We start from the raw sequence: 24,680 nt of genomic DNA, 5'->3' as shown, positions 1-24,680 counted from the left end.
AGACTGACCTTACCCTGTATTCAGCAACCTGAGGCAATGCCTTTCCGGATGGATGTCCAGTGTGTCTACAGTTAGGCTGTAGAGGGTGAGAAGAGGTTTTACTCAGTGGCCAGAAACCACAATCCAGGCTTGAAGTCACCCGCCATTGCACCCAACTCTTCTGAGACCTTGGGGAACTACTGTTATGATCTGGAAATCTCTGTTTTTTGGTTTTTTTTTAATAATACATTTACACATGCTAAATGCCATATTCAGCAGATCTCTGACAAGTTTGAGGGTTAGTATATTTGAGTTAAATGATCTTTGTATCTAGTTATCTGTTCTAAACTATACCTTGGAAATATAAACTAGAATGTTATGATATCATTCTGTGTTTGACCTTGAAAATATAATTAATCACAGTGGTTTTTAGCATGACTAAAAACACATTTTTGAACATGTTAAAGGACTTGATCATTTATAAGACTTTCATAATTAAAGCTAGTAGTTTAGGTTTTATCCCTATTAAGTTGGAGCCTTAAAAACATAAACATAGCCTATAAAATGAGAGCTGAATGGTTTCCTGTATGGATTAATGACATCTTTAGAAAATAAAGTTAAACATGTTTTAAGGCAGTGATTTTAGACTTTGAGAATGAAGATAGCGCATAACAATCAAGTTTTAGCCTTGTAAACAAATGAACATTAACACAGCAGAGCATCATGCAAGATCAGTTGACCAGGAAGCTTGTAGGAGCCCAGTGGGAGACACAGCATTTATCTTGTTAATTTGAATAGGCCTTTATAACCTTGAAATAAGAAGTATTTTGAACCAGGGTACTTGTTGGCTTAGGAGATAAACAGAGTTTAATTATGATTAGGAAGTTTTATATATGGTCCAAACATCACACCCAATAAGCAATTGTATACCCAATAAACAATTTTAAGATTTTTTTTTTCTTGAGAGCAGAAAAGAAATCAGAGACAATTTTTATTTTTAGTTGAGAGCAAGGCAGTTAGCACATCTGTCAGTCGCTGCTGGAGCCAGTCACAGTGGAGGATGTTGACTCTGGCCCTAGCCTTCCCTGGGCCCACCTTTGGGCAGGCAGGGCTTAGGGAGTAGGATTCCTGCACATGCATCACCTGTGTGGGAAAGGGGGAGGGGCCAGGGCAGTGGCTGGAAGCAGGCACTAGTCACATGGTTGTCCTTAAAGATGGTGGCTAATTAAGAGGTTGTGAGGAACCAGTGGTGGGCAGATTTGAAAATGTTATCAGGCTGCCATGATGTCCAGCTGGTGTAGCTGCCAGTGAAGGGCAGGTGTATAGCAGGCTGCAGTGACCAGGCTGCACAGTGACTCTGTGACAGCTGTGGGAGCTGTGAGTTTTCTGCTGACCCGGTCCAGGCTCCATTGGCTCCATGTAGCCTGTGCGCACAGCAAGAGTAACCCAAACCTGGACGATTCCCCAAGATGCGCCCAGGGTGGGAGGAGTGGAGGTGTGTGGGCAGCTTAGCGGTAGCGCAGCCAGCTCAAAGTCACTTGAGTCAGAGAGACCCAAAATTGGTCACACTCTGAGGTGGATATTAGCTTGCCAATAATAGAAGGCCTATTGTGAACAGCGCCATTGGGTTGGGGTGCGGGTGTAGCCACGTGGCAGAGCGGATCACCTGCTCCTCGGGTCCAGGAGAAAGTGAAGCAGAAGAAATTTACCTCAGCTTCGACTATCTGAAGGCAGCGTGGTGATATGCTCAGACGGGGATGAATGGAGACAGAAGGAAATTTTTGTGAGAAGTATGTTAGGACGAGTTCAGTAGAAAGGATTCTAGACTTACGATAATTTTGGAAGAGCCTTTTTCATACAGGGCCACCAATTTTATGATTAAGGTAAGAGAATGATAAGATACCAGATATTAGATTATATGAGGTTTATTAAGTGAGCATGGGGAGAGAAGGAAAGAGGGGAGGGAAGAAAAGAGGGGAGGGAAGGAAAGAGAGAGAGAAGGGGGGGGCGAGGTAGGTTTGTCTTTTTATATACGGGGCAGGACCATGCCCCCATGGCTGGTAGACAATGATATCACAGGTAGGCAGACTGAAGCAGAATCCCAACAATGTGGATCTCTGAGTTCGAGGCCAGCCTGGTCTACAAAGCCAGTCCAGGACAGCCAGGACTGCACAGAGAAACCCTGTCTCAAAAACCAAAACAATAACAACAGCAGCAGCAGCAACAACAACAACAAAACCCCCATCAGTGTAAAAGTACAATTCTTACCCTCAATGGGATAAGAGGTAATTTTTTCCTGAAGCCAAATATGAGTGACCATGGCCTAGGGACACAGATTGCCCAAATTACTTGTCCAATCTGGTTAACAGTTTCATGAAGCTTTTTATAGTCATTTATGACTTTCTAGTCATAAATCAAGACACTTTTCAAATACATGGGTAGGAATATCAGGCAGGCAGCTCGTAGCAAAGTGGGGGAATCTGCCTCAGATACCATCTGACAACATATTTAGCTTTTTGGCTGGTGGTGGTTCTAGGGCATCTGCTAAATTAACATATTCCAAGAGATTTTACCTGGTAGCCAAATCATAAGGCTCAAACACAGAGGCAGGCTAGGCATGCTTTAAAGAAGCTAAGAGCTAGTCCGAGGTAAACTGTAACTAGACTCTGGACCTGTGGCAACCCATCCTCTCCACAGTTGCTGAAGTTCTAGTCAGCTATCAGCTTTCCAGAAGGTTCTGCCCTAAGGTGCCTTTCTTCCCAGGACCTTTTCACCCACAGAACTAAAAACCAGCTTTCTCTACTGAAATAAGGGCTAGCCTTAGCACCATATGCACGCACCAGGGCAGGTGGGCGAGTCAGAGCCAGGTCCCTGGAGACAGGGCAGGGAGAGGAAGAGGAGGAAGAGGAGGAGGAGGAAGAGGAAGGGAAGAAAGAGGAGGTCGTGGAAGGGTTGCAAAGTACTCAGCCTTACAGAACTATGGCCCTCCACCTCTATCCTCCGACACCCTACTCTTTTTTTTTTTTTTTGAATTTTAAAAACTTGTATGTTTATTTCTTTTTTTTTATTAATTTATTCTTGTTACATCTCAATGTTTATCCCATCCCTTGTATCCTCCCATTCTTCCCTCCCTCCAATTTTCCCATTATTCCCCTCCCCTATGACTGTTCCTGAGGGGAATTACCTCCCCCTGTATATGCTCATAGGGTATCAAGTCTCTTCTTGGTAACCTGCTGTCCTTCCTCTGAGTGCCACCGGGTCTCCCCCTCCAGGGGACATGTGGGGAGAGAGGAACACTTCTTCATTGCTGGTGGGAATGCAAACTAGTACAGCCACTTTGGAAATCTATCTGGTGCTATCTCAGATATATGGGAATAGAGCTTCCTCAAAACCCAGCTATTCCACTCCTTGGGATATACCCAGAAGATGCTCCAGCACACAACAAGAAAATTTGCTCAACCATGTTCATAGCAGCCTTATTCATAATAGCCAGAACATGGAAACAGCCTAAGTGTCCATCAGTAGAAGAATGGATAAAGAAACTGTGGTACATATACACTATGGAATACTACTCAGCTATTAAAAACAAGGAATTCCCGAAATTTGTGGATAAATGGATTGAGCTAGAAATGATCATAATGAGTGAGTTAACCCAGAAGCAGAAAGACTCAAATGGTATATACTCACTTATATCTGCATACTAGCCCAAGGGGCATGTCCCACGAAAGCCTTCACTTACCAGGAAACTGGGACAGAGGGGAGGACATCCTATTGGGACTTTAAATGAGAGAAGCAAGGGAGAATAGCAAAGTAGAAGAATCCAGAGGGTCCTCGAAACCTATAAGTAGAAAATTATGATAGGCAGATTTGGGCCCAGGGGTCCCGCTCAAACTAAGGTACCAGCCAAGGACAATACTGGCGGTAAACTTTAAACCCCTACCCAGATCTAGCCAATGATCAGAACATTCTCCACACTTGAGTGGAGAGTGGGATATGACTTTCTCACGTACTCTGGTGCCTCACATTTGACACCCCACTCTTTAGCAAGGCTATAGTTGGTCCTCACTCTTGAATTGAGCCTGCTGGCCACCCCAACCAGGGCGTGCTGGGTTTGGGAACTTAGACCCGGAGTCTGTGAGATGTTGAGGGCTTTTCCACATAGAGAACAAACGTGGATATTCTCATCACTGTGGTCACGATGGTCCTGTATGTATCTCAGCGAGTTTGTTCTGAGAATTCAACACAGAAACAGGCATGCATTGCGCAGAGAGGGTCCGTCACTTTAGACCTACTTGGAAAATGGTGCACACAGAAGTGCAGGGCTTGGAGTGTAAAGAAATGGATCCTAGGTATAAAAGGGTAACGTTTATTTTTTAAGAAAGTGACATTGAATCACCATATTAGTATGACTTTGGAAGTAGTAATAACCAACATTGATTTGACTAAGGATACTATGACCATCAGCCCCTCGTAAGATAACACCCTCTTTTATTTTAGGAATACAAGCTGGCTCTTCTGCAGTGCTATGGGAGGTATCTCCAGCAATTCACCACTGATTTCGATGAACACAACGAAGATGTGAATCAGTTCAAGACTGTCTTTTTCCCAAAAGGCTTCGGGGATGAGACAGCGGAACTTACGGTAAGGTGGGAGAAGCAGCTAAGATGGCCGCTGCGGCTTGTGGCGAGTTGTGCATGCAGTGTAGCCTTTGGTTGACCGTGTCTAGATCTCTCCCTCTGCCTGGTACAGCTTCTGGATATGCCCCACAAGTTGTCCAATACATGTTTGGAGAGCCGGACAAGATCATAGATTCACTGAGCTTCAGAGGTTGTGTCAGTTCATCTGGAAGGTAGCGCTGTTGTTATGATAGCTAAGACTTGTGGAAGGTACATTCATTTACCAAGAGTTTTGGAAAACACCCTGGATCCTCAAGCAGGTCCTAGGTAGATATTATTGATCTATCTTGCACAAGATAAAAACAAAGCTTCTTATACAAGTTTTGTAAAAAGTTGCTCCTTAAGTTCAAACATAGGTGTTTTGATCAGAAAATTTAAGCTATGTTTTTAATACACCAGTGTTACTATGTTAATTGCTAGCGTTAATTTACCAGTTCAGCCATGCTCCTCTCCTCCTCCCGAGGCTTCACAAGTATTCTTGGGAGTCTGGGAGCTAAAGGAATCACTGATAGGAAGATGGGGCTGGGAGTGCTATCAGATTTGCCTTCCTGAAGATTTTCAGTGGTAGCTGGACGGTGGTGGTGGTGCACACCTTTAATCCCAGCACTCGGGAGGCAGAGACAGGCGGATCGCTGTGAGTTGAGGCCAGCCTGGTCTACAAAGCGAGTCCAGAACAGCCAAGGCTACACAGAGAAACCCTGTCTTGAAAAGCAAAAAAAATATATATTTTTTCCCAGTGGCTGGCCGTGTTGCCTCTTCCCCTTCCAAATACTTCAGGTGTCTTTTTGGGGACAAAAACAGAAGCCAAAGGGGGAAAAAAAATATGCCAAAGCGAGCTTTGTGCCAGCTAACCTCTTCACTGTATACATTTTCACCTCACAGCCTCTTTATGGCCCTCAGAGGTGGAGCTATTTTACCTTTTTACTGATAAAAGGAAGATGAGAGACTAGGGAAGTCCGGGGCTGGAGAGAAGGCTCTGTAGTCAGGAGTGCTGCTGCTCTGGCAGAAGATCTGAGTGTGGTTCTCTGCACTCAACATTTACCACGGCCTATAATTCCGTGGTGTCTGGTGCCCTCTTCTGGACTCAGTGAGCATGACAGACACCAGAAGCATCCCTGATGTTGCCTGTGCCTAGACCACTTCGCCTCTACCAAGAGTTGAGACTTTCTTCCCTCTTTTCAAGTCTCCCTTGAAACAGTTGTGGTCAATCAACATTTGCTGAAAGCAGTATAGAAATAGAAACAGTCACATTTGTGTCAATAAATATGTTAAAATGCTCTTGGGTGAGATAACAAACAGTGCTGAATGGTAATGAGATAATACAGCAATGGGATTTTGGTTCTGTTTTGTTTGGGATTTTCTTTTGCCTACGGAAAGCTAATCTCAACTAAACAAATGTTCTAATGAAGTCTGTCTTATGTGTCTTCACATACTAACCCATTAAACCAACTAAACACAAGTGTTCAAATTTTAGTTTTTTTTTAAATTAACATCATTGAGAAATGTCTTTTCAGAATCATATGAATCTGGTTTATATTCATATATTTCCCATGTCTTTCAGTTCCATGCTTTGAATGGCAAAAATATTTGCAGCTACAAGCTGGTCTGTGACAGCGATGCCAACCTGCAGAATAAGGAGTCCGTGAGCCAGTGTCTGCACATCTTGTCATCCTTAAGGCTCATCATGCAGGTGGCTCTCCCACAGGAGCACCTGTGCTGGACCATCTTCAATGGTAGGAGCCAAAATGGCTGACTTCCCACTGTATCCTTCAGATAGCTACTTAAATGCCATGTCTGGTGGTAACTTGCTCACTTTGTGATATAAAACATACATGTTTTTGTAGTAGAGTAATTGTTTTTTAAATAATTTTAATTAACTTTTAAAATAATAATTATTATTTTTTTAATTGTGTCACACTCTACTTTGTCCTCATAAATAGAGACTTTGGTTTTTTTCACCAAAGGAGGGGTCAGTGGCTATGGGGTAGTTGGTTTCAGGTCTATGAAAAGTAGAGACCATATGATAAGTGTGGAGGACACAATGGGGAGGATTAATGGTAGATTGATTCTAAGAATTATCTGCTTTCTTGGTGGTCCTCTCAAAGACCTTGCCAGTAGTTTGGGCTTTCTACTTAGGAACATCCATTGTCCTGCTTATTTTTGAGTAAGGATCTCTGTCTGTCTGTCTTTCTGTCTGTCTCTTTCTCTCTCCCTGCCTCTCTCTGTCTCTTTTTCTCTCTCTCCCCCAATGCACTTGCGCACATACACTATTATGTATATAATATACATGTATTGTAAAGAGACTAAGCTTAACTATTAAAGTATAATATTTGCTTTTACACTCTAATGCTATTCTTGACGTGTTCACTGTATTGGCCTCTGGATAATATGTTCTTTTATTTTCTTGATGATACCGAGGATGGATAATATATTCTAAACAACAACAACAAAAAAAAATAGGGACGGTCTGTTTGATGTGCATAAGACTAGGGAAGAATAATTACGATGAAAATACACTGCTCTCCTTCATCTCATGGCACTTTAAAGTTTATCTCCGAGCCTCTTCCGACTGTACCCACCCCAATTCACGTGCCGCCATTTTGACTGACATTACATTGCACACCCACTGCTAGAAATGAGGATGACTTTGATCGGACCCTTGGGATGGGCGACTGGTAAGTATGTGTGGCTGGCCGTCAGCAGCATCCTCGATACCTTAGTCAGTGCTGCATGCGGCCTGCTGGCAGAGTTAAACAGAGCAGGGACCCGTGCTTCTGTACCCATGGGACAGTGAACGGCATCTGCAAGGCACCTGCCGTTCCTAGAGGGGCAGAAATGGTGTACACTGTTTTCTTGCCTTTAAGATCAGACATATGAATCATAAATCATGACACATAAATCGTACATGTGATGTAGTGACAAACCTATAATTCTAGCATTTGGAGGCTTAGGCAGTAAGATGGAGAGTTCAAGAGCATGCCGGGCTCTGGGACTCTCTGTCTCAAAAACAAACAAACAAACAAACAGACAGACAGATAATCAGATTTCCTCCTCCTCCTCTCTTTGGAAAAGAGATTATAGAGTTCTGTATCTCCTTTGTCCCCTTCCTGGTGCGAGCTTTATGTTTATGAATTTGAGCTCTGCACTATTCCACTCCCTGGGTTTCTCAGTCAGTGCTAGTTTAGACTCCATCAGGTCCCCTGATGAATCCATCAGCAATTCCTGCAGTGTCCCATCAATGTCCCTAGGGAGGGGCACCCAGTCTGCCCGTCTTTCTATTTGCACAAACAATTCTGCAATGGATATCTTTGCACATCTCATTTTACAGATTAGAGAGACAGTTTTCTGGTACCTGTGGCCATGAGTGGAGTTTCTGGGTGGTGGGGTGTACATACTCTATATTTGGCTTTGCTAATTAGTGGCCCTGTTTTAATGTAGTCATCTACGACCTACTGAATACATCCCATGAGCCCCGCATTGTCCTAGGTGTCTGAGAAGCAGGAGAGAGCAGGTAAACACTTCCGCTCACCCCTGCTGCAGGGAGGTGGTGCATGGAACAGCTAGTGTCAGGTGCTGCTGTGGGGAAGATGCAGGTGAAAAGGCAGACACGGAAGGAAAGCGGAGGCCAGCCTCAGGGAGGCTGGGAGTGCACATAAAATACTTGGGGGCAGTAGAAGAAGGGGCTGAGGGAACTGGGGCCGAGGACCACCTGACTGTTTGGGGGAAAGCTGGTCCGACTCTGGGAGTAACAAGGACACAAGCCCTGGGGTTTTACAGTTTGCATTTTTAGCAGTCAGTACTGTGCATTTAATAACTTGTCAAAGTACATTTGGCTTTTTTTATGTAGACCACTTACCATCGGTTATGTAAGATATGTAGCTAGTCTTTATTCTGTCTGAAAGATTTCAAATGTTCTCAAGTAACTGAATTCAACTAATCTAAGCTTTCAGACTATTTTGATGGTGGTCATCTTTGATTAAAAAGGAGCCCCAGGATTGGGCTCAATAAGTTCAGAGTGTGAGTTTGGCCAAAAAACAAAACAAAACAAAACAAAACAAAACAAAAACAAAAAACCAGACCAAACCAAACCAAACCAAAAAATGCCAAACCCCAAACCAACCAACCAATAAACAAACAAACAACCAAAAAAACCTGGCTTCCAACATTTCCCTAAAGTTCCTAAAGATTCAGTCTATGCCCCGTCCTGCACTATCTTGGCAGTGGCTTCTGCTGGGGGAAATTAGTGAGCCAGGCGAAAATCCTGAACCACCAAAGAAGAATTGAGATGTGCTCGAGATGAACTGGGGCTGGCAAGGTTTCAGGCATGGTTTGAAACATAGAAGGGCCTTTGTCATTTCTGAGGAACTGCCCTCCTCTGGCGGACATGTTTTTCCAGGCTTCTGGCTCGAACCTGAGTCACGTGCTCTGTGAGCAGGCATGAGCTTCCTGTGTACCAGCCTACATGGTGACTTTTTTCTTTTCTACAAGGAATCCGTCATGCAGTTGCATTCCCCCACTCTGTGTAGTGTATATGTGTTTGTATGTGTATAGACACACTTGTGTGTGTGCAGTGTATATGTATGTGTTAGTGCATGTGTGTATGTATAATGTGTGTGTGTATGCAGTGTATATATGTATGTGCAAATGTGTGTGTTGTGTATATGTATGTGCATGTGTGTTTCTAGTCTTTGTGTATACATGTTTGCACAGTGGTATATATGTATGGGTGGTGTAATATGTACACACATGTGGGTACTCTAGTATACATGTGTGTCCAGTATACATGTACGTACACATATGTGTATTAATGCAGAGATTAGTGTCAGGGTCGCTTCTTCTTTTGAGACAGAGCTTTGTCACTGAACTTAGTGCTCCCTGTATCAGCTAGATTGGCTGGCTCGTGCGTCCCTGGAACTCAGTTTTCTCCACCCTCCCAGCACCGGGGTTATGTGTGTATGCCGCCACACCCAGCTAACTCCAGGCCTCATGCTTGCAAAGCCACCATTTTACCCACCAAGCCATTTCCCGGGCGCCGAGAGTTATATTTTCAGTGCAGCCAAGCGGAGGTGCATAGGATGGCTTTGAGCGGGTTCTATCTGTGTGGCTTCCACTCCGGTGGATCTTAGGTGAAGGGAGAAAGCACACATCCTGGGTGCTCAGCCGGCCAAGTCTTTGGCTGCTGAGAGCTGGTTCATTGTATTCTTCCTGAAACTTCAGGTGTTATAAGTACTTCGATGGCCTCCAGGGTTCTTGTTGCCCACCTGTGCAATTGATGTTTGTTGCTCTCGCAGGTGTTTTAAAGTCAAGGCCCGTCTCTTGGAGCAGATGCTCTGAGAGTTGAATTCTGATGGTCATGGAAAACAGCTTGTGATTACAAGCCAAACCTTTATTTATTTATTTATTTTATTAATTTATTCAGCTTACAACTCAATTGTTATCCCATCACTTGTATCCTCCCATTCTTCCCTCCCTTCTGCTTTCACCCTATTCCCCTCACCTAGGTCTAAGACTCAGGGGGACCTCCTCCCCCACTCTATGGTTATAGGCTATCAAGTCTCATCTTGGTGGCCTGCTTATTCTTTCTCTGAGTGCCACCAGGCCTCCCCACCAAGGGGAGGTGGTCAAATATGGAGCACTAGAGCTCATGTCAGAGTCAGTCCCTGCTCTCCACATAACTGTGGAGAATGTCCTGTCCATTAGGTAGATCAGAGTAGGGGTTCGATGTTTACTATTGTATTGTCCTTGGTTAGTGCAGTAGTTTGAACAGAACCCCCTGGGCCCCGATCCACCCATCATGATGTTCTTCTTCTGTTTCCCCATCTCCTATATTTCTCTTTTTTTGTTGGGTCTTTGTGACGTTTAGGTATCAATGTGACTGTGGCCACATAGAATGAATTTGGTAATGTTCCATCTGTTTCTATCGTTTGGAATAGCTTGAAGAGTATCGGTATTATCTCATCCTTGAAGGTCTGGTAGAACTCTGTGCTGTAACCATCTGGGCCTGAGCTTTTTTTGGTTGGGAGACTATCAATGATTGCTTCTATTTCTATAGGAGAAATAGGACTCTTTAATTTGTTTATCTGATCAATTTTGGCAAGTGGAATCAATCAAGAAAATTGTCCATTTCCCTTAGATTATCAAATTTTGTGGCACATAGGCCTTTAAAGTAGGATCTTATGATTCTTTGTATTTCTTAAGTGTCTGTTGTTATGTCTCCCTTTTTATTTCTGATTTTGTTGATTTGGATAGTGTCTCTCTGCCTTTTAGTTAGCTTCTGGTGTTATTCACTGTTGAGAGTGGGTAGTGTGACCATGGTACTGAGTTGAGGGTGAGGGACTGTGGATTTAACTCATGCACACACACACACGCGTGCACACACACACACAATAACACAACGGGTCCTTCGTACTAAGAGAGCAGGAGCTGCGGCAGCGGTTTATTACATTTTCCCGAGTTCCAAAGAACCTTCTTACAGGCAGCAAAACAGGAATCCTCCTCCCAGGTGAAATCTCTCAAGAGGTAATCGCACACAGGAGGAAAAGTCTCGAGGAAGGGAGGGGCGCATTCTCAGAGCAGTAAACAAGATTAGCTAACCAAGATAAACACAGACGTGGAAGCTGCTAGAAACAGGACATGAAACAGAAGGTCAGGCAGGCAGCCCAATCGGGCCTGGTTCCTACAAGTAGTTGGTGAGTGATCCCAGTGGGGATCAGGGAGTTCTTCTCTGGAACAGGCAGGTGACCTGGTTTCTGCTCCAGGAGACTTTGTTCTACACCTTAAGCTCCTGACTGGTTCAGCAGAGGTAGGCTTCTGCCTAATTCCGTTCACGCTACTGAGGGGATTCAGACTACTTGTGTTGGGGGCCGCTGTTTAATTCTCTGTCCCGGCCCATCGGGGTAGTCCAGCCTCTCCCAAGCATGTAGGAGACTGTGGCTTTATTTGCCCAATTGTCCAGGCCAGGACCGCCCTGATCCACAGACAGGTTCCTGCCCGGAGCAGTCTAGAAAGCAGACCAGTCTAGATTGTGCACCCTTGGCGGCTCAGTCCCACTAAGCTGCAGCCGCAACTCAGATTCCCCTCCAGACCCCCCAAGGCAGTCCAGCTTCTCCCACAAGCATGGGGAGTCCCTGGCGGGCAGTGGGGACTGTGGCTTTATCTGTCCAATTGTCCAGGCCCGGTCCGCTGTGATCCATAGACAGGTTCCTGCCCGGAGCAGTCTAGGGAGCGGACCAGTCTAGATTGCACATCCTTGGCGGCTCAGTCCCAAGGAGCTGCAGCTGCAACTCGGACTCCCTTCCAGACACCCAGGGAAGTCCAATTTCTCGCACAAGCGTGGGAGTCCCTGCCGGGCCGTGGGGGGACTGTCCTGGCCGGGTTCTATCAGCCCAAAATTTGCAGGCTCGGTCTACTGAGGTCGGTCGGCTGCCTGGCTGCGGCCGGACCCGCCTAGACCCTGCAAGCTGTTTCTGGGTTCCGTGGGCTTCGCCGCCAGCCTCCCGGGCTCCCTGTCGACTGGGGTGGGGCGGGTGGGGGTGTCCGAGGACAGATTCACTTGTTCCCCTGAGGCTTTCCCAGGCCAGGGGCTCTGGTGTACCACCGTCGCACACACTGCGCCTGGCCTATAGAGGCCCCTGGTCTCCGTGTAGTAGATCAGATACAGTGCGTGATAGGCGCCGCCAGCTTGGACTCGCCCTATTTATTTATTTTTGATTTTATTTTTATGTTTTAGTTTTCTGAGACAGGGTTTCTCTGTGGTATCTTGGCTGTCCTGAACTCGCTTTGTAGACCAGGCTGGTCTCGAACTCACAGTCATCCACCTGCCTCTGCCTCACGAGTGCTCGGACGACAGGCGTGCACCACCACGCCAGGCTCAAGGCAAACATTTTAAAAGCAGGAGTGTTTCCCAGCATGCTTATAGCAGAGTAATGTCCTTTACCTACAGACAGAGGTACAGCCATGCGCTCCACTCCTTCCCACCCTGCTGCCAGCCTGGTTTCCTCTTATAATTAATTGCCTGACACATGAATCATACTGTAATGGTAGTTTTCTTTAGACTGATTATAAAGAATGTCTTAATAATGGGGCAAACATTATCTGAAGCAGGAAAGGGTAAAACACAGCTCCTTACTTGTTTCAAGTTTTAAATGACCCCAAGCCTTCCATGTTCAGTAGTGTTCCACACTGATTAAATATGTATCCTAATATTATTCAGAGATAAATCTTTCATTTTCAACCATAAGGAAGCCACGGGGGAGGGATAGGAGAGGGGGAGGAGACATTTTAGGGTTAATAAAAACCACAAGATATATAAATTACCTGCTAAAATACTATTCTCCCCTGTATATTTTAAAACTCAAATTGCCATAAAGTGAGATTGGAAGACTGCAGTGTTAACATATTTAAAATATGACCATATTAGTTATTTCAATAATTCTGTGTCACTTCCTCCTACCATCAGACCTCGAGAGAGCGCTTTCTTTGGCAATGACAGACGTAAGCCGTAGAGCCTGCAGTAGACGGTCCCAGTGTCCTGGTGGTAAGGCATGCTAACCATCTTTCTCTTCACTCAGGTACCATTTACATTTACACTATCTGCCGGAAACTGATGATCATTGGGCAGGCCTCCAAGGTATGCGCTTTAATGCTTTTCCCTTATGGCGTTCCGTACCATACACTGGATGCTGAGCTGAGCCAAGAGGACTAGGGAATGACTTAATATTTAGTGACTGTGTGTGATAGAATGTGTTGGCCATGGTTTTACCAGCCATCATATGACAGGAGAGCCATCAAGAATCATGTAAAGAGTGGGAGTTATCAACACTGACAGGCATATTCTAGTATCTCCGTGTGTCAGACATCACACCTGCCACACTTGATCCTGAGCATCCATCTGGTAGTGAGTAGGAAAGGGACTCTCCTTCCCAGTTGACCCAGGACACTCCTGTTTATGCTGTTTGTCCCACAGTAGCCATTAAGAGTGCCCTCTGTCACTTTCTAAAGTGTCTTGGATGGCAGGGTAAACTGTTTATATTATGGCATTCTGGAACTTTTCATTTAGGACCCACATACTATTTGACTAAACACCCACCCAAACTCTCCAACTTCTGCTGCTGCTGAGGGCAAGGGGACGTTTATATTATTATTGTTTTTTTGTATGCACATACTATGCATGAACTCATGCGTGTGCAAACACAGTGTGTATGCACAGGCTATTGGGCTATTTGGCTGTCACTCTTAGGGATGCTGGCTACTTCCTTTGAGACACTGGTCTAGAACTCTCCGTTACAACAGACTAGCTGTCCAGCCTGCCACAGGGACCCTCTCCACTTGACCAGTGTTAACGTATCAAGCACGCACCATCACACCTAGCATTTTCCACGGGCTCTAGGGCTAAAGCTCAGGTAGTCCTGTGTGTGATGCAAGCACTTCACTGGCTGAGTCACCTGCCAGGCCAGGAGACTTTATACGAGTCTCACTGGGACTCACTGATCGGCTTTGGCAGGAGGAAGTTGGTGGCGTGTCTCATCGATTTCCCCGCAATGTTGGGAGCACTTCTCTTGGAAAGTATTCACTTTCCAGGCGTTGGAATGTAGGTCAGAAAGGGCAACTGCACTCCCACCCAGCCTCCCTGCAGTTGCTCTTGGCGTGGGAAGCATTGCTTTGTCGTGAATGTGTTCTTGAGTATGTACATGCTTGGGAGACACCTTTTTTTTTTTTTACACATTTCATCAAAACCTGACATTTATCTTAGAGCTAACAACACGTAAAAAATAAAAGTGGAAGGCATGATATTTGCGTTCCCAATGGGCAACATTAATTGTCTGTTCACTTTTTGTTTTGTTCCTCAAATGAAGAAAAGAAAGAACCACCCCTAATTGTAGCTTGAACAAATACTGGGGCAGCACTTGAGTGCGAATTAAATGGGAGCAAGGCTGTCCCACATACAGTGACAAGTTGCTCTACCATCCACACTGCTTTTAGGTCCAGTTGAGACCCTAGGAAAGCGTTTGCATGTTTGCACTGCCCTTGCTGTGTTAACAAACGCTGCTCCACGGAGCCGCTGTAGCTTGGCCTGTTATAATGTTTTCTTGCCAAAGCGTTGAAGGGTGCAGTTTTCTGTGTCAACATTTGGTTATTAGTGTTTGTACTTGTTAACACTAAGAGAATTTTAAATTAACTTGATAGATAGTCATCTTAAAATAACTTATTTATAATCTTACGCCAAACATCTCTTCTCCCTGCTTCGTGTAACTTGAGTTTGTCTCTGACAAAGAAAATGGTAGACAAGGATAGGAGAGCTGAATAGCCGCAGGCCTGTGGGAAGGGCTTTGGGGGAATGAAGCATGCAAGAATTTGGGGGTTCTGCAGCTGGCACTTGGGGATTAGATTAAATTCTTGTAGTTTGTTCAGTATGGCAAACCTCAAGAAAATTAATTTTTTTTTAAGAAAATTAAATTTTTTTTCACTCAGAAATTCCCAATCCTTCACATGGTAAATTGATTGCTGATCTGAGGCTACACATGGGCACCTCCATTTAATGGCCATAAGCCCTGGAGATGCCACCACATATGAAACAGGTTCTAAGGGATTTTGATTCGATAGAGCTTGTCTGGTTTTTTTAATTATTATTTTTTGTTTGGCGTGTGTGTGTGTTTGTACATGTGTGAATAGGATTCAGTAGAGCTTCTTTTTAAAATTATTATTATTCAGTGTGTATACACATGTATGAATATGTGTGTGTATAGGCCAGAAGTTGATGTCATGTGCCATCCTCAGTTGATCTTTGTCCTTGGCTTTTGAGACAAGAACTTTCACAGAACTTGCATAGTCTGGCTAAGTCTGCCTGGCCAGTGAACTCCAGTGAACTACCTGGCTGTCTCTCTCTTTCTCCGGTGATGGAGTGAAAGACACTTTACCACTGTGGCTGGCTTTTACATGGGTGCCAAGTCCTGAACTCAGGTCATTATACTTGAGTGGCCTTTTACCAAAGGAACCATTTTCCCAGGCCTTGAGTTCAAGTGTGCAATTGCGTAAGACAGAAGTAGACCTGGGCTTCTCCGGCTGCCCTTGGCGTCCTTCTTGGTGACTTGGGCTGCCAGTTCTGTAGAGCCCAGGCATTATGGCTGCTGTTCACTGTTGCTGCATATCCCTACTACATTCTGGGTACCGTGGGAAGGCCTTGCATGCTTAGCAATACCCACCATAGTCTTTTGTAGTGACATCATCAGTACCACTGCCACCAGTCAGTGGCTCCTCCTCCTCATCACCACCACCACCACTAGCACTACCACCACCACCACCATTATCACCACCACTAGCACCACCACCACCACCACCATCATCATCATCACCACCACCACCACCATCATCATCATCACCACCACCACCACCACCATCATCATCATCACCACCACCACCACCACCATCATCATCATCATCATCATCACCACCACTAGCACTAACACCACCATCATCATCACCACCACCACCACATCATCATCATCACCATGCAGGCGAGAGCTCACTGCATACCATGTATGCTGCTAAGAACTTTCCTGAATCTTCTCCCTTAATCCTCATTCGAACACTTTAACGAGGACTCTGATGGGGATGCCGAGGCTGAGAAAACTGAGCTTGCTCACAATTACAGGTGTAGTTTGAGGTGTTCTGAGGCCATTGTCACACCATCGCCCAACGTCATGAGAGCAACGCCTATCCAGTCACTGAACTGGCTCCTGTCCTGCCTGTCTTATATTCTGCTTTACCTACTCCAGTGGAGGAGCTGTGTGGAAGGGGCAGATCTTTTTTACCCCCAAAGTATTCCCAAAGACTGAGACTGAGCAAGGGTTTTTCCTCAGATGAAGCCACTTAGGGCACTCACCAGCATGTGTCTATGTAGTACCAGGGAGCCATCTATATGACAGTGCTGTACCCAACAGTCGAGTGACACACTTGCTTTGGGTCACAGACCAAATCTAGCCTCTTCTGAGGCATTTAAAGCTGCGGCCTGGGAATCAGCGAATGTTAAAGGTTATACTAGCACAAGTGTGGGCTTGACGTTTGTACTTTGACAGCTATTTCAGTAAAGTGTTTGGCTTGCACAGTTATTAAGTGACCTACATATGCACACATAAACTTGAAGTCAGCCTTGAGATGGCTCCGGACATAAACTGCCGATACACGAGGCTGCAGCGCCATCCTGTGGCTGAGCTAGTTTATTGTGTGTGTTTTTCCTGCTGTCACCTGAAAATGCTTTTGTGGGGTCCACAGTTTAGATCCATCTATATTTTGGCTCTTTGAAGTCTTGTTTTTCTGTGGAGAAAATTGTCCTGCTGAAGCCCAGACACTTTGTTAATAAAAATAATTATTTCTAGCCTGTAGGGCTAGAGAGGGGAAAAAAATGCTACAAACGGAGTCTTTTTTTTTTTTTTTTGAAATGGCTTTTCATCTCCAAACTTGAAAGCAGGTTTTCCAGTGGGTTTTGGCACACTTCCCTCCTTTGTCAAGGCTTCACTGTGTGGTGGAAAGAACGCTGCATTTAGCAGTTCAAAGCCTTGAATTCCAGCCGCAGTTCGTCTCTGTCTTAGAAGCAGTTCAGTCTCCGAGTCAGATTAGGTTAGATTTAACTTAAGGTCCCTTCTGGCAATAAACTCTTTGATTTTTTTTTTTTTTCCTTTAATTCCAACCCTTAAAGCCAAACCCAAATGCAATGTGAATAACCGTGAGTGGAAGCTATTTTTATTTTGAAATGTGAAGTGTCTCATTGCAGAAGCCCCGAGGGGTTTTACAAAGGCATGGCGATTTGAAGAAGTATTTACGTAGTACAGTCTCACTCCACGTTCTCTGAACCACCATGATCCAAAAATAGGGTTGTTGTAGGGCGGTGGGTGTGAGAAAACAGGAAGTCCTGATGATGCTGACAGAGTATACAAAGAGCTGCAGCAGCAGTGACAGAAAGCACCAAAGGCAACACGGGGCTGACCAAGGGGGATGGCGTTCACCAGTTCTATAGCCCCATGTGGTGTGCCCCTGTAATCCCAGGACTCAGGGAGTTCACAGAGGCAGGTGGATCTCTGTGAGTTGGATCCTGACTCTGGAGACAGATCTGGTGGGCGGCACAGGCTGCTTGGGTAGTCTCAGGTCCTTGGAAGGCTGTGTTTGGAAGTGCATTTTGTGTTTGTTTGGTACTTTTCCAGAAGATCTAGCTACGACCAAGTGCCGGAAGCATATCAAGGCGGATTTTAGTTTAGATTATGAAGCAGTTGTTGTTATTTTCTCATGTTTTTTGTTATTGGGGTAGGAACTCTTGGTAGGGGAGGATGTGGGATGTCCCGTGTCGGTGCTGGTGATGTTGATGGGGAGACAGTGAGACGGGGTGGGGGGGATGGGGGGCTTTCAGCTTTTCCATTTCTATGATTGCTTGAAGTATTTCCACACTGGCTTGGTGAACTGCCCCTTTAGTGAAGGTCAGTTTGCCAGTTAAGTACTTATAGCGTGCGTACTACTTGCAGTGATGAGAAAGATGCAGCAGCTCCTCAGCAGAGACTTGCCCACTGTTGTTAAATCCTCATCTACATCCAGTGCTTTCTTCTCCTCTGGGACTGAAGCTAGCTAGATAGGGAAAATTCTGCTCTTTCCTCTCTGAGACACCAAAGGTGGCCACGGAGCCTGCCTGCTACCACTGTCCGTCTTGTTTTTACTGTTGAACACCACAGGAACCTGGTGGGTTTGTTCGGTGTCCACAAAACCACATGATTTTTCAGATGCATTTCCCTCCCAAGGTCGCTCACTGATCCACTGGAGAATTTATGCTTTAGTTATCGGAGGTGTATTTTTTCACTGGAAGAGAGGTTTTACTCTGCTGCCCACAGTTGTCGTCACGTGAGGATCCAGGTCACTTGTCAGCTTTCCTGTGCTCCGTCCTGTTGGCGCCGTTTTCTAGAGTACTGTGTGGCATAGTTTCGTGTCAACTTGACACAGGCTAGAGGTGTCTGAGAGGAAGGAACCTTAAGACTGGGCTGTAGGCAAGCCTCTACTGTTTTCTCTTAGTGATTGATGTGGGAAGGCCCAGCCATTGTGGGTAGGGCCACCCCTGGGTTAGTGATCAGTTCTATAAGAAAGCAAGCTGAGCTAGCCACAAGGAGCAAGTCAGTAAGCAGCACCCCTCCATGACCTCTGACCTCTGCATCAGCTCTTGCCTGCTGGTTCCTGTCCCTCTTGAGTTGACTTCTTTCAACAATGAACTACAACGTGGAAGTGTAAGCCAGACAAACCCTTTGTTTGTCTTCCTCAGTTTGATTTTGGTCCTGGTATTTTGTCACAGCAACAGGAACCCTAGCTAGGACAAATACTTGAAAGTGTACTGAGTACCAACTGCTCTTGCCCATCGTGCACGCTGGTTCTTTCTCCAGAGCAGCATGGCTAGGATGTGTTAGAAAACCCATCACACAGAAGAGAAGACTGAGGTCTAGAGAGACACTGAAATGGCAATGCAGCCTAAGTTTATCTGATTTCAGTCTGTCTCTAATGAGGATTGGACCCTCCAGTGCTCATCCCTTTCTACTTCCTCAGCCTTCCAAACAGAAATAATCCACCAATTCCACAGACCAGCTAGCAGCGTTGAGTAGCTCCTACACTATAGGCTCAGCTCATAGGCCTCTTCAGGAACTATTCTAGTACAATAAAGACACTAAAACAGCTACTTTGAGATTTGAGGCTTTCTCAATTTAAATTAAAAACAAAAATTAGGGGTGGAGTGGGGAGATGGGCTCTTGGTAAAAATGCTTGCTTTACAAACATGAACTGCTGAGTTCGATTTCCAGACCCTGTATGTTTAAAAAGAAGCCAGGCACAGCTGCACATCTATAATGTCTGCACTGGGGAGCTGGAGATAGTCATATCCTGGGGACCAGCTGGCCAGCCAGTCCAGCTGTGTCAGGAGGCCTGGGCTCAGTGAGAGACTCTGTTTCAAAACATAAGATGGAGAGCAATTGGGGAAGACACTCAGTGTTGACTTGGGCCTCTACATGCCGCACACAGACAAGTACACACACACAGACACGTACACAGAACTATAAAATGCTAATATTCTTTGACTCAGTGTTTACAGTAACTGATAGGAGTAGCCAACAATCTGAACCCAAAGTGTACACTTCAGTGATTCTAATTAATATTATTATGGATTGTATGAGAGATGAGAAGCAATTCAGCTGTGCTCTCTGCTTCCCAGGCCTTAGAATTCCTGCTGTGGGCCAGCATGTGCATGGAGTCCTCTGTCCCACTCCTGTCCGTCAGGTATCTGACGTGGAGAGCCACTCTCTACACCGCCGTCTGCCAGTGCCACTATGACTGCCAGGCTGGCATCCACGGGGAGGTATGTGGCTTTCTAACCTGATGGCTTCAGCGTTTGACACACAGCTTAGCAAGCCCTGTCTCCTTCAGATGTCTCAAAGCAACACGCTGGTCAGAGAACTGAGACAAAGCAAAGTGAAAAAGCTCCTGGTTTTATCTGAAGACATTTTCTTGGCGATCCCGTTTCCTGGTTTTCTTGCTGCACGTTGTGCTCTTTCTTCTTGACTTTTGCTCTGTCAGTTTTACTCCTTTTATTTTTTATTCTTCTGCGTGTATGGTATGTGCATGCATGCGTGTGTGTGTGTGTGTGTGTGTGTGTGTGTATGTTTGTATATGTGTGTGCACACAGGTACCACAGCACACGCAGAGGTCAGAGCCTTGGGGCTTGGTCCTTGCCTTTCACTCTGTTTCAGACAGAGTCTCTTGTCTGCTTCTGCTAACTCCAAGCTAGTCGGCCCATGAGGTTCCAGAGGTTTGCCTATCTCTGCCTCTGCAACGCTGCGACTGCAGATGTGAGCTACTGTCTGGCTTTGCTTGGGTTCCAGGCTTCCAAACTCAGGTCTCCTTGCTTGTGTAGCAAGCGCCACACCCATGGCACCATCTCCATAGCCCTCTTTGGCCTTTTCTGCTCTTAGATCCCAGCATCTTTCTTTTCCTCAATTTGTTCTTACATGGATGCTCCTTCCTTCCCTGCTTAGTTTTAGACCCCATTGCATCTATTATACATTTATCTGGAGTTTTCTCTGCCTCCAGACTTACTTGTTATATTTATTCCTGCCCCCCCCTTTTAGTATGTCTTTTAGATGGAACATTTGGCATATAACAAGCTGGCAGGAGTTCCCATTGCCCTGCACAGAACCTCAGTATAAATTTAAAGGCGTATCTTCTCTATAGTACACGGTATTCGTTCACTTGTCAGTGAATGCAGCCTTGGAGACAATTAGAAAACCATACCTGTTTGTTCAGGCCAACACATCCTTGCCCCAGGATGCACACACAGCCTAGTAAGAGCACTGTGGCTTACATCTCAGTGCTCCCTTAGGCCCTTGGCTAGGAGCCTGGTGCAGGACACAGCATTTTATAGCTATGCTTGTATCTACTCCTGCTCACAACCTGATATACATAATTTGACCATTAATGGTTTCTTACACTTTTCCCCCGCATCTGAATTAATTCTGAACAGTTAGGTGTAGCAGTTTTCAGCTGGAGGAGCAGCTGAAATCAAACCCTGCTAGGATATTTTTACAGCTCAGGGCAATTCTAGAAGCTGCTCACCACATGTACATGTTTAACTTGAGTGTGCCAGGGGAGGCTCAGATTGCAAGATGGCTGCTGAAACGATAGGGACCAGACCACGGGCAGTTTTGACCTTTTGATTCCTGTTGGGAGTCTTGCTTATTGGAAACTTTTATACATTCATTAATTTGAGTTTTGTAGCTAGAACTTTATTAAAAGATATGGGTAAAGTATTTAAAAAAAAAAGACAAAATCAATGACATGAAATTTTGGTAGTCCAATGTGCAATCTGTTGTGCTATGTAGTCACCCATGATGTAATCTTTTGCTATTTAACTCTTCGCAAGGGGTCCTCTGTACCCTTGTTATTGGCTCTGGAGACTCGTCACAGTGGTGGGATTGTTCCATGAGCTAGCCTGCCCTCTCCCAGCCTCTTTGTCCCTCTTCAGACTTCCTGTACGGTGGGTACTGGAGATTTGAAAATGAAGAAGGCGTTTCAGACACCTCACACTGCGGTGGTCCTCATGTGAGCAGTTGAAGAGATTGCGTGGCATGCTATGCCAGCAAGGTCGAAACTCATGGAGACCGTTTGGGGATGGTGTACATGTGTGCACGTACATGTGTGTGTGTGCATGTGAGTGTGAACTTGCTCGTATATGCGTTGCTAGGGGAGCAGCACTCTGTGCAGAGGTTCCGTTTAACCCCCATTGTGGCTTTCTCCTAACAATCCTATAATTCATAAAGTCAATATGTCAGGATGTTTATTAACTTTAGATTTATAGAGCTTAATGGCGCTCATAGGCAATGATAGATTGGAGGGCTGCTGTGTTATAAGGAGTCAACAGCAGCCCGCAGTTTAATTCAGATTAAATCAAATGCCTCAGACATCAAAACATACCGTTTTTATACATTTTTAATCACAGCTCTCCGACTTATTGTCGATTAAATTTGTTTTAATTGCAACACAGGCATTTGCTCGGCGTGGTTTAGCTAAAATTGATGAGTTGAGGCAACTGGACTTAATGAGTTCCTCTGGCTCTCAAGACGATTCCAGAAGATACTATAGAGAAGCCACGATAAAGGTATGAAAATTTCATGAAATGGAAGGAATTTACCGCATGGCACCATTGATTAAGTGCTCAACCTCGGCGGCCGAGGCGTGCGTCCTGTTGTTTGTTATTTCATGTACGGTTCTTGTCGTGGACACAGATGGCCGTGATGATCTTCAAAAGGGGAGTATTTGAGTCTAGAAGAAAAAACAAAACAGTGTTTAGACCGAAGATTAGAATCAACCTAAAGGAAGCTCAAAGCGTAAGTCTCCAAGGCCTTCCTTCTCCGGAATCCTGCAGCACGCCCCTCTCATTCCCTTGTATTGGTTAAGCCTAGTTGCTAAGGATTAAATCCTGCCCCAGGTTTTAGAGCAACGGAATGTCTCCCCAACTGAGAGAGGGCCCCATAGCATCCCTTTCTCTTTTTCTGCGCCTTCTGTTATCCCAGTTTTTGCAATGTTAGTGGGTTGCTGAAGATGAGCTTGGGTCTGCCTTTGGCCACTTGATACTAGTGTTGAGGTTTTCTCATTAGCTGTAGGTTTACCATTGGGAGTGTCATGAATAGACAATACCACAGCAACAAACAATCCCCACTTCTCAGAAGATATAAAAATAACTTCCCACTGGAGTTAGGGGCCAGTGGATTTGCCTGGGGGCCTGCTGAATGGCCATTCAGGACCAGGCCTTATGATTTAGGACCAACTCTTATTATTTAGACGTTGCTGGCTTTTCTGCTGGAGAGGATGGCAGGGAGGTTGGAGGAGCCTCGATGCCCAGCATGCAAGTGGCACACTCCTCGGTGTCCTCACTAGTCACACAGCCCCTCCCAACATCAACATTAAGTACCGTCCTGGGGGAGTGAGCCAGATACTCTTTGTGGAGTTCAACCTTTTCTTCCCACCTTCTAGTCTTCCTGCCCTCTCTTCCCCCCTTCTTTCTGAACTCTTCCCTGTTGCCTTTCTGAGCTCAGTGTCCTGTGGGCTTAGTTCTCCTCCTTCCTCCAAGCTATTCTAGACTGTTCTAGGTGGTGTCAGCCAGCTCTCCTCTCTGAGTGGCTATACAGGGTCTGGAAATGAAGGCAAGGGTGGGGGCGGGGGGTGAGGGAGGTAAGAAGGTTCTGACAGAAGAGCTGCTGGATCGCAGAACTCGGAAGTGAGCTTGGAAAGCATGTGATGCTTCTGCACTATACACGAGGAAGTCAGGACTCAGAGGCTTTCCACCACTAGCTCAGAGTCACACACCCCAGCTGGCAGCACTGGACTGCACGCCTGAGTGCAGTGTCTTCACATAGCACCAATGCCCAGTGCTCTCGCCTTAGAGCTTACACTATTTACAGATAATTCTCCCCTTTTCCTTTTACATTAATAATATTTACAGTGTTATCTGGGGCACTGGGCCAATCCACTGTTATTGAGTAGGACTGTTTTGACTATTGATCCCTGAAAAGAATCATATCTCACACTGCTCAGTGTTCCCTGGCTGTTGAGGGTGGCGCCCACACTGCAGGCAGTTTCTTGCTTGTGCTGTTGGAGGACCAGCACCAGGTATCATTAAATAGCAATGCTGCCCTCTGTCTCACAGGACAGGGGCAATTTGTTGTTCTTCCTCATAAACCTTTTCTTTTTTCCTTGTGGAAACTGAATTTAGATATCTGAACTGCAGGGCTGTCATTACATAGCACCCAGTTGTGAGCTGTAGTTATTCCTGTAGCAAAATTAAATACATCTTCAGAAATATTTACATTTCTGGATAAAATTATATTACAATTCAGTTATTTTAGGCTTCATTGAATGAAAAGTTCTTGTTTAGAAAACTTTTTTTCTTTTTTTGGATACAGAGTCTCACTTTGTAGCCTAGGGTGGCCTAGAATTCACTATGTAGCCCAGGCCAGCTGTTGTTTTCACCAATTAGGGGAAAATAGCATTTTACTTATAAAAGCTTATTATAGTATTTAAATATATTTTAAAAGCACTGTCTTAACCTCTAGTATAGATGTCTCTACAAACTCCACTTAAAGACTGCTAGTTCTTATACGCAGCCAGTGTTTCCAATGCAGCACTGTGAAATCAAGGTAGCATTGTCTCCTGGAGCTTTGTGGCACCTGAGTGACAGTTCTAGGAGGAGCTTCATCGGCCTGACGGTCACTTAGGGGTGCCTTTTAGATTCAACGTGGAATGTCTGGAAATTAAGGTCAGACAGTGTTGATAAATGCTGCAGGAAATTCTCACACACAGTGTTCTCAAACTCAAATCTGAGGCACCATTTTATTGTGTACGTAACTAGGGGGTTAGTGGTTAACGCTATGGAAGACTTGATCATATATATATATATCTCAAAAGCAAGCAGTTGTGTAGGCCCTCAGATTCCAGCCCCCTCCAGCCCTGGGCCAC

General features: G+C 45.3%; 1 protein-coding gene across 1 annotated transcript in view; it reads left to right on the top strand.

The window, feature by feature from the left end:
- The window catches only part of Cfap54 (cilia and flagella associated protein 54), a 283,795-nt gene that overhangs the window by 11,340 nt on the left and 247,775 nt on the right, over nucleotides 1-24,680 (top strand). The window contains exons 3-8 of the mRNA XM_051139645.1: nucleotides 4,477-4,620; nucleotides 6,217-6,388; nucleotides 13,226-13,284; nucleotides 19,885-20,028; nucleotides 22,210-22,323; nucleotides 22,451-22,552. Of these exons, the coding sequence (XP_050995602.1) occupies nucleotides 4,477-4,620; nucleotides 6,217-6,388; nucleotides 13,226-13,284; nucleotides 19,885-20,028; nucleotides 22,210-22,323; nucleotides 22,451-22,552 (735 nt within the window). The remainder of the gene's footprint in view (nucleotides 1-4,476; nucleotides 4,621-6,216; nucleotides 6,389-13,225; nucleotides 13,285-19,884; nucleotides 20,029-22,209; nucleotides 22,324-22,450; nucleotides 22,553-24,680) is intronic.

The sequence above is a fragment of the Acomys russatus genome, chromosome 31 (genome assembly GCF_903995435.1).
Source record: "Acomys russatus chromosome 31, mAcoRus1.1, whole genome shotgun sequence".
NCBI classification, from domain to species: Eukaryota; Metazoa; Chordata; class Mammalia; order Rodentia; family Muridae; genus Acomys; species Acomys russatus.
The sequence above is the reverse complement of the archived record's forward strand: the minus strand, read 5'-3'. Positions and strand labels throughout refer to the sequence as shown.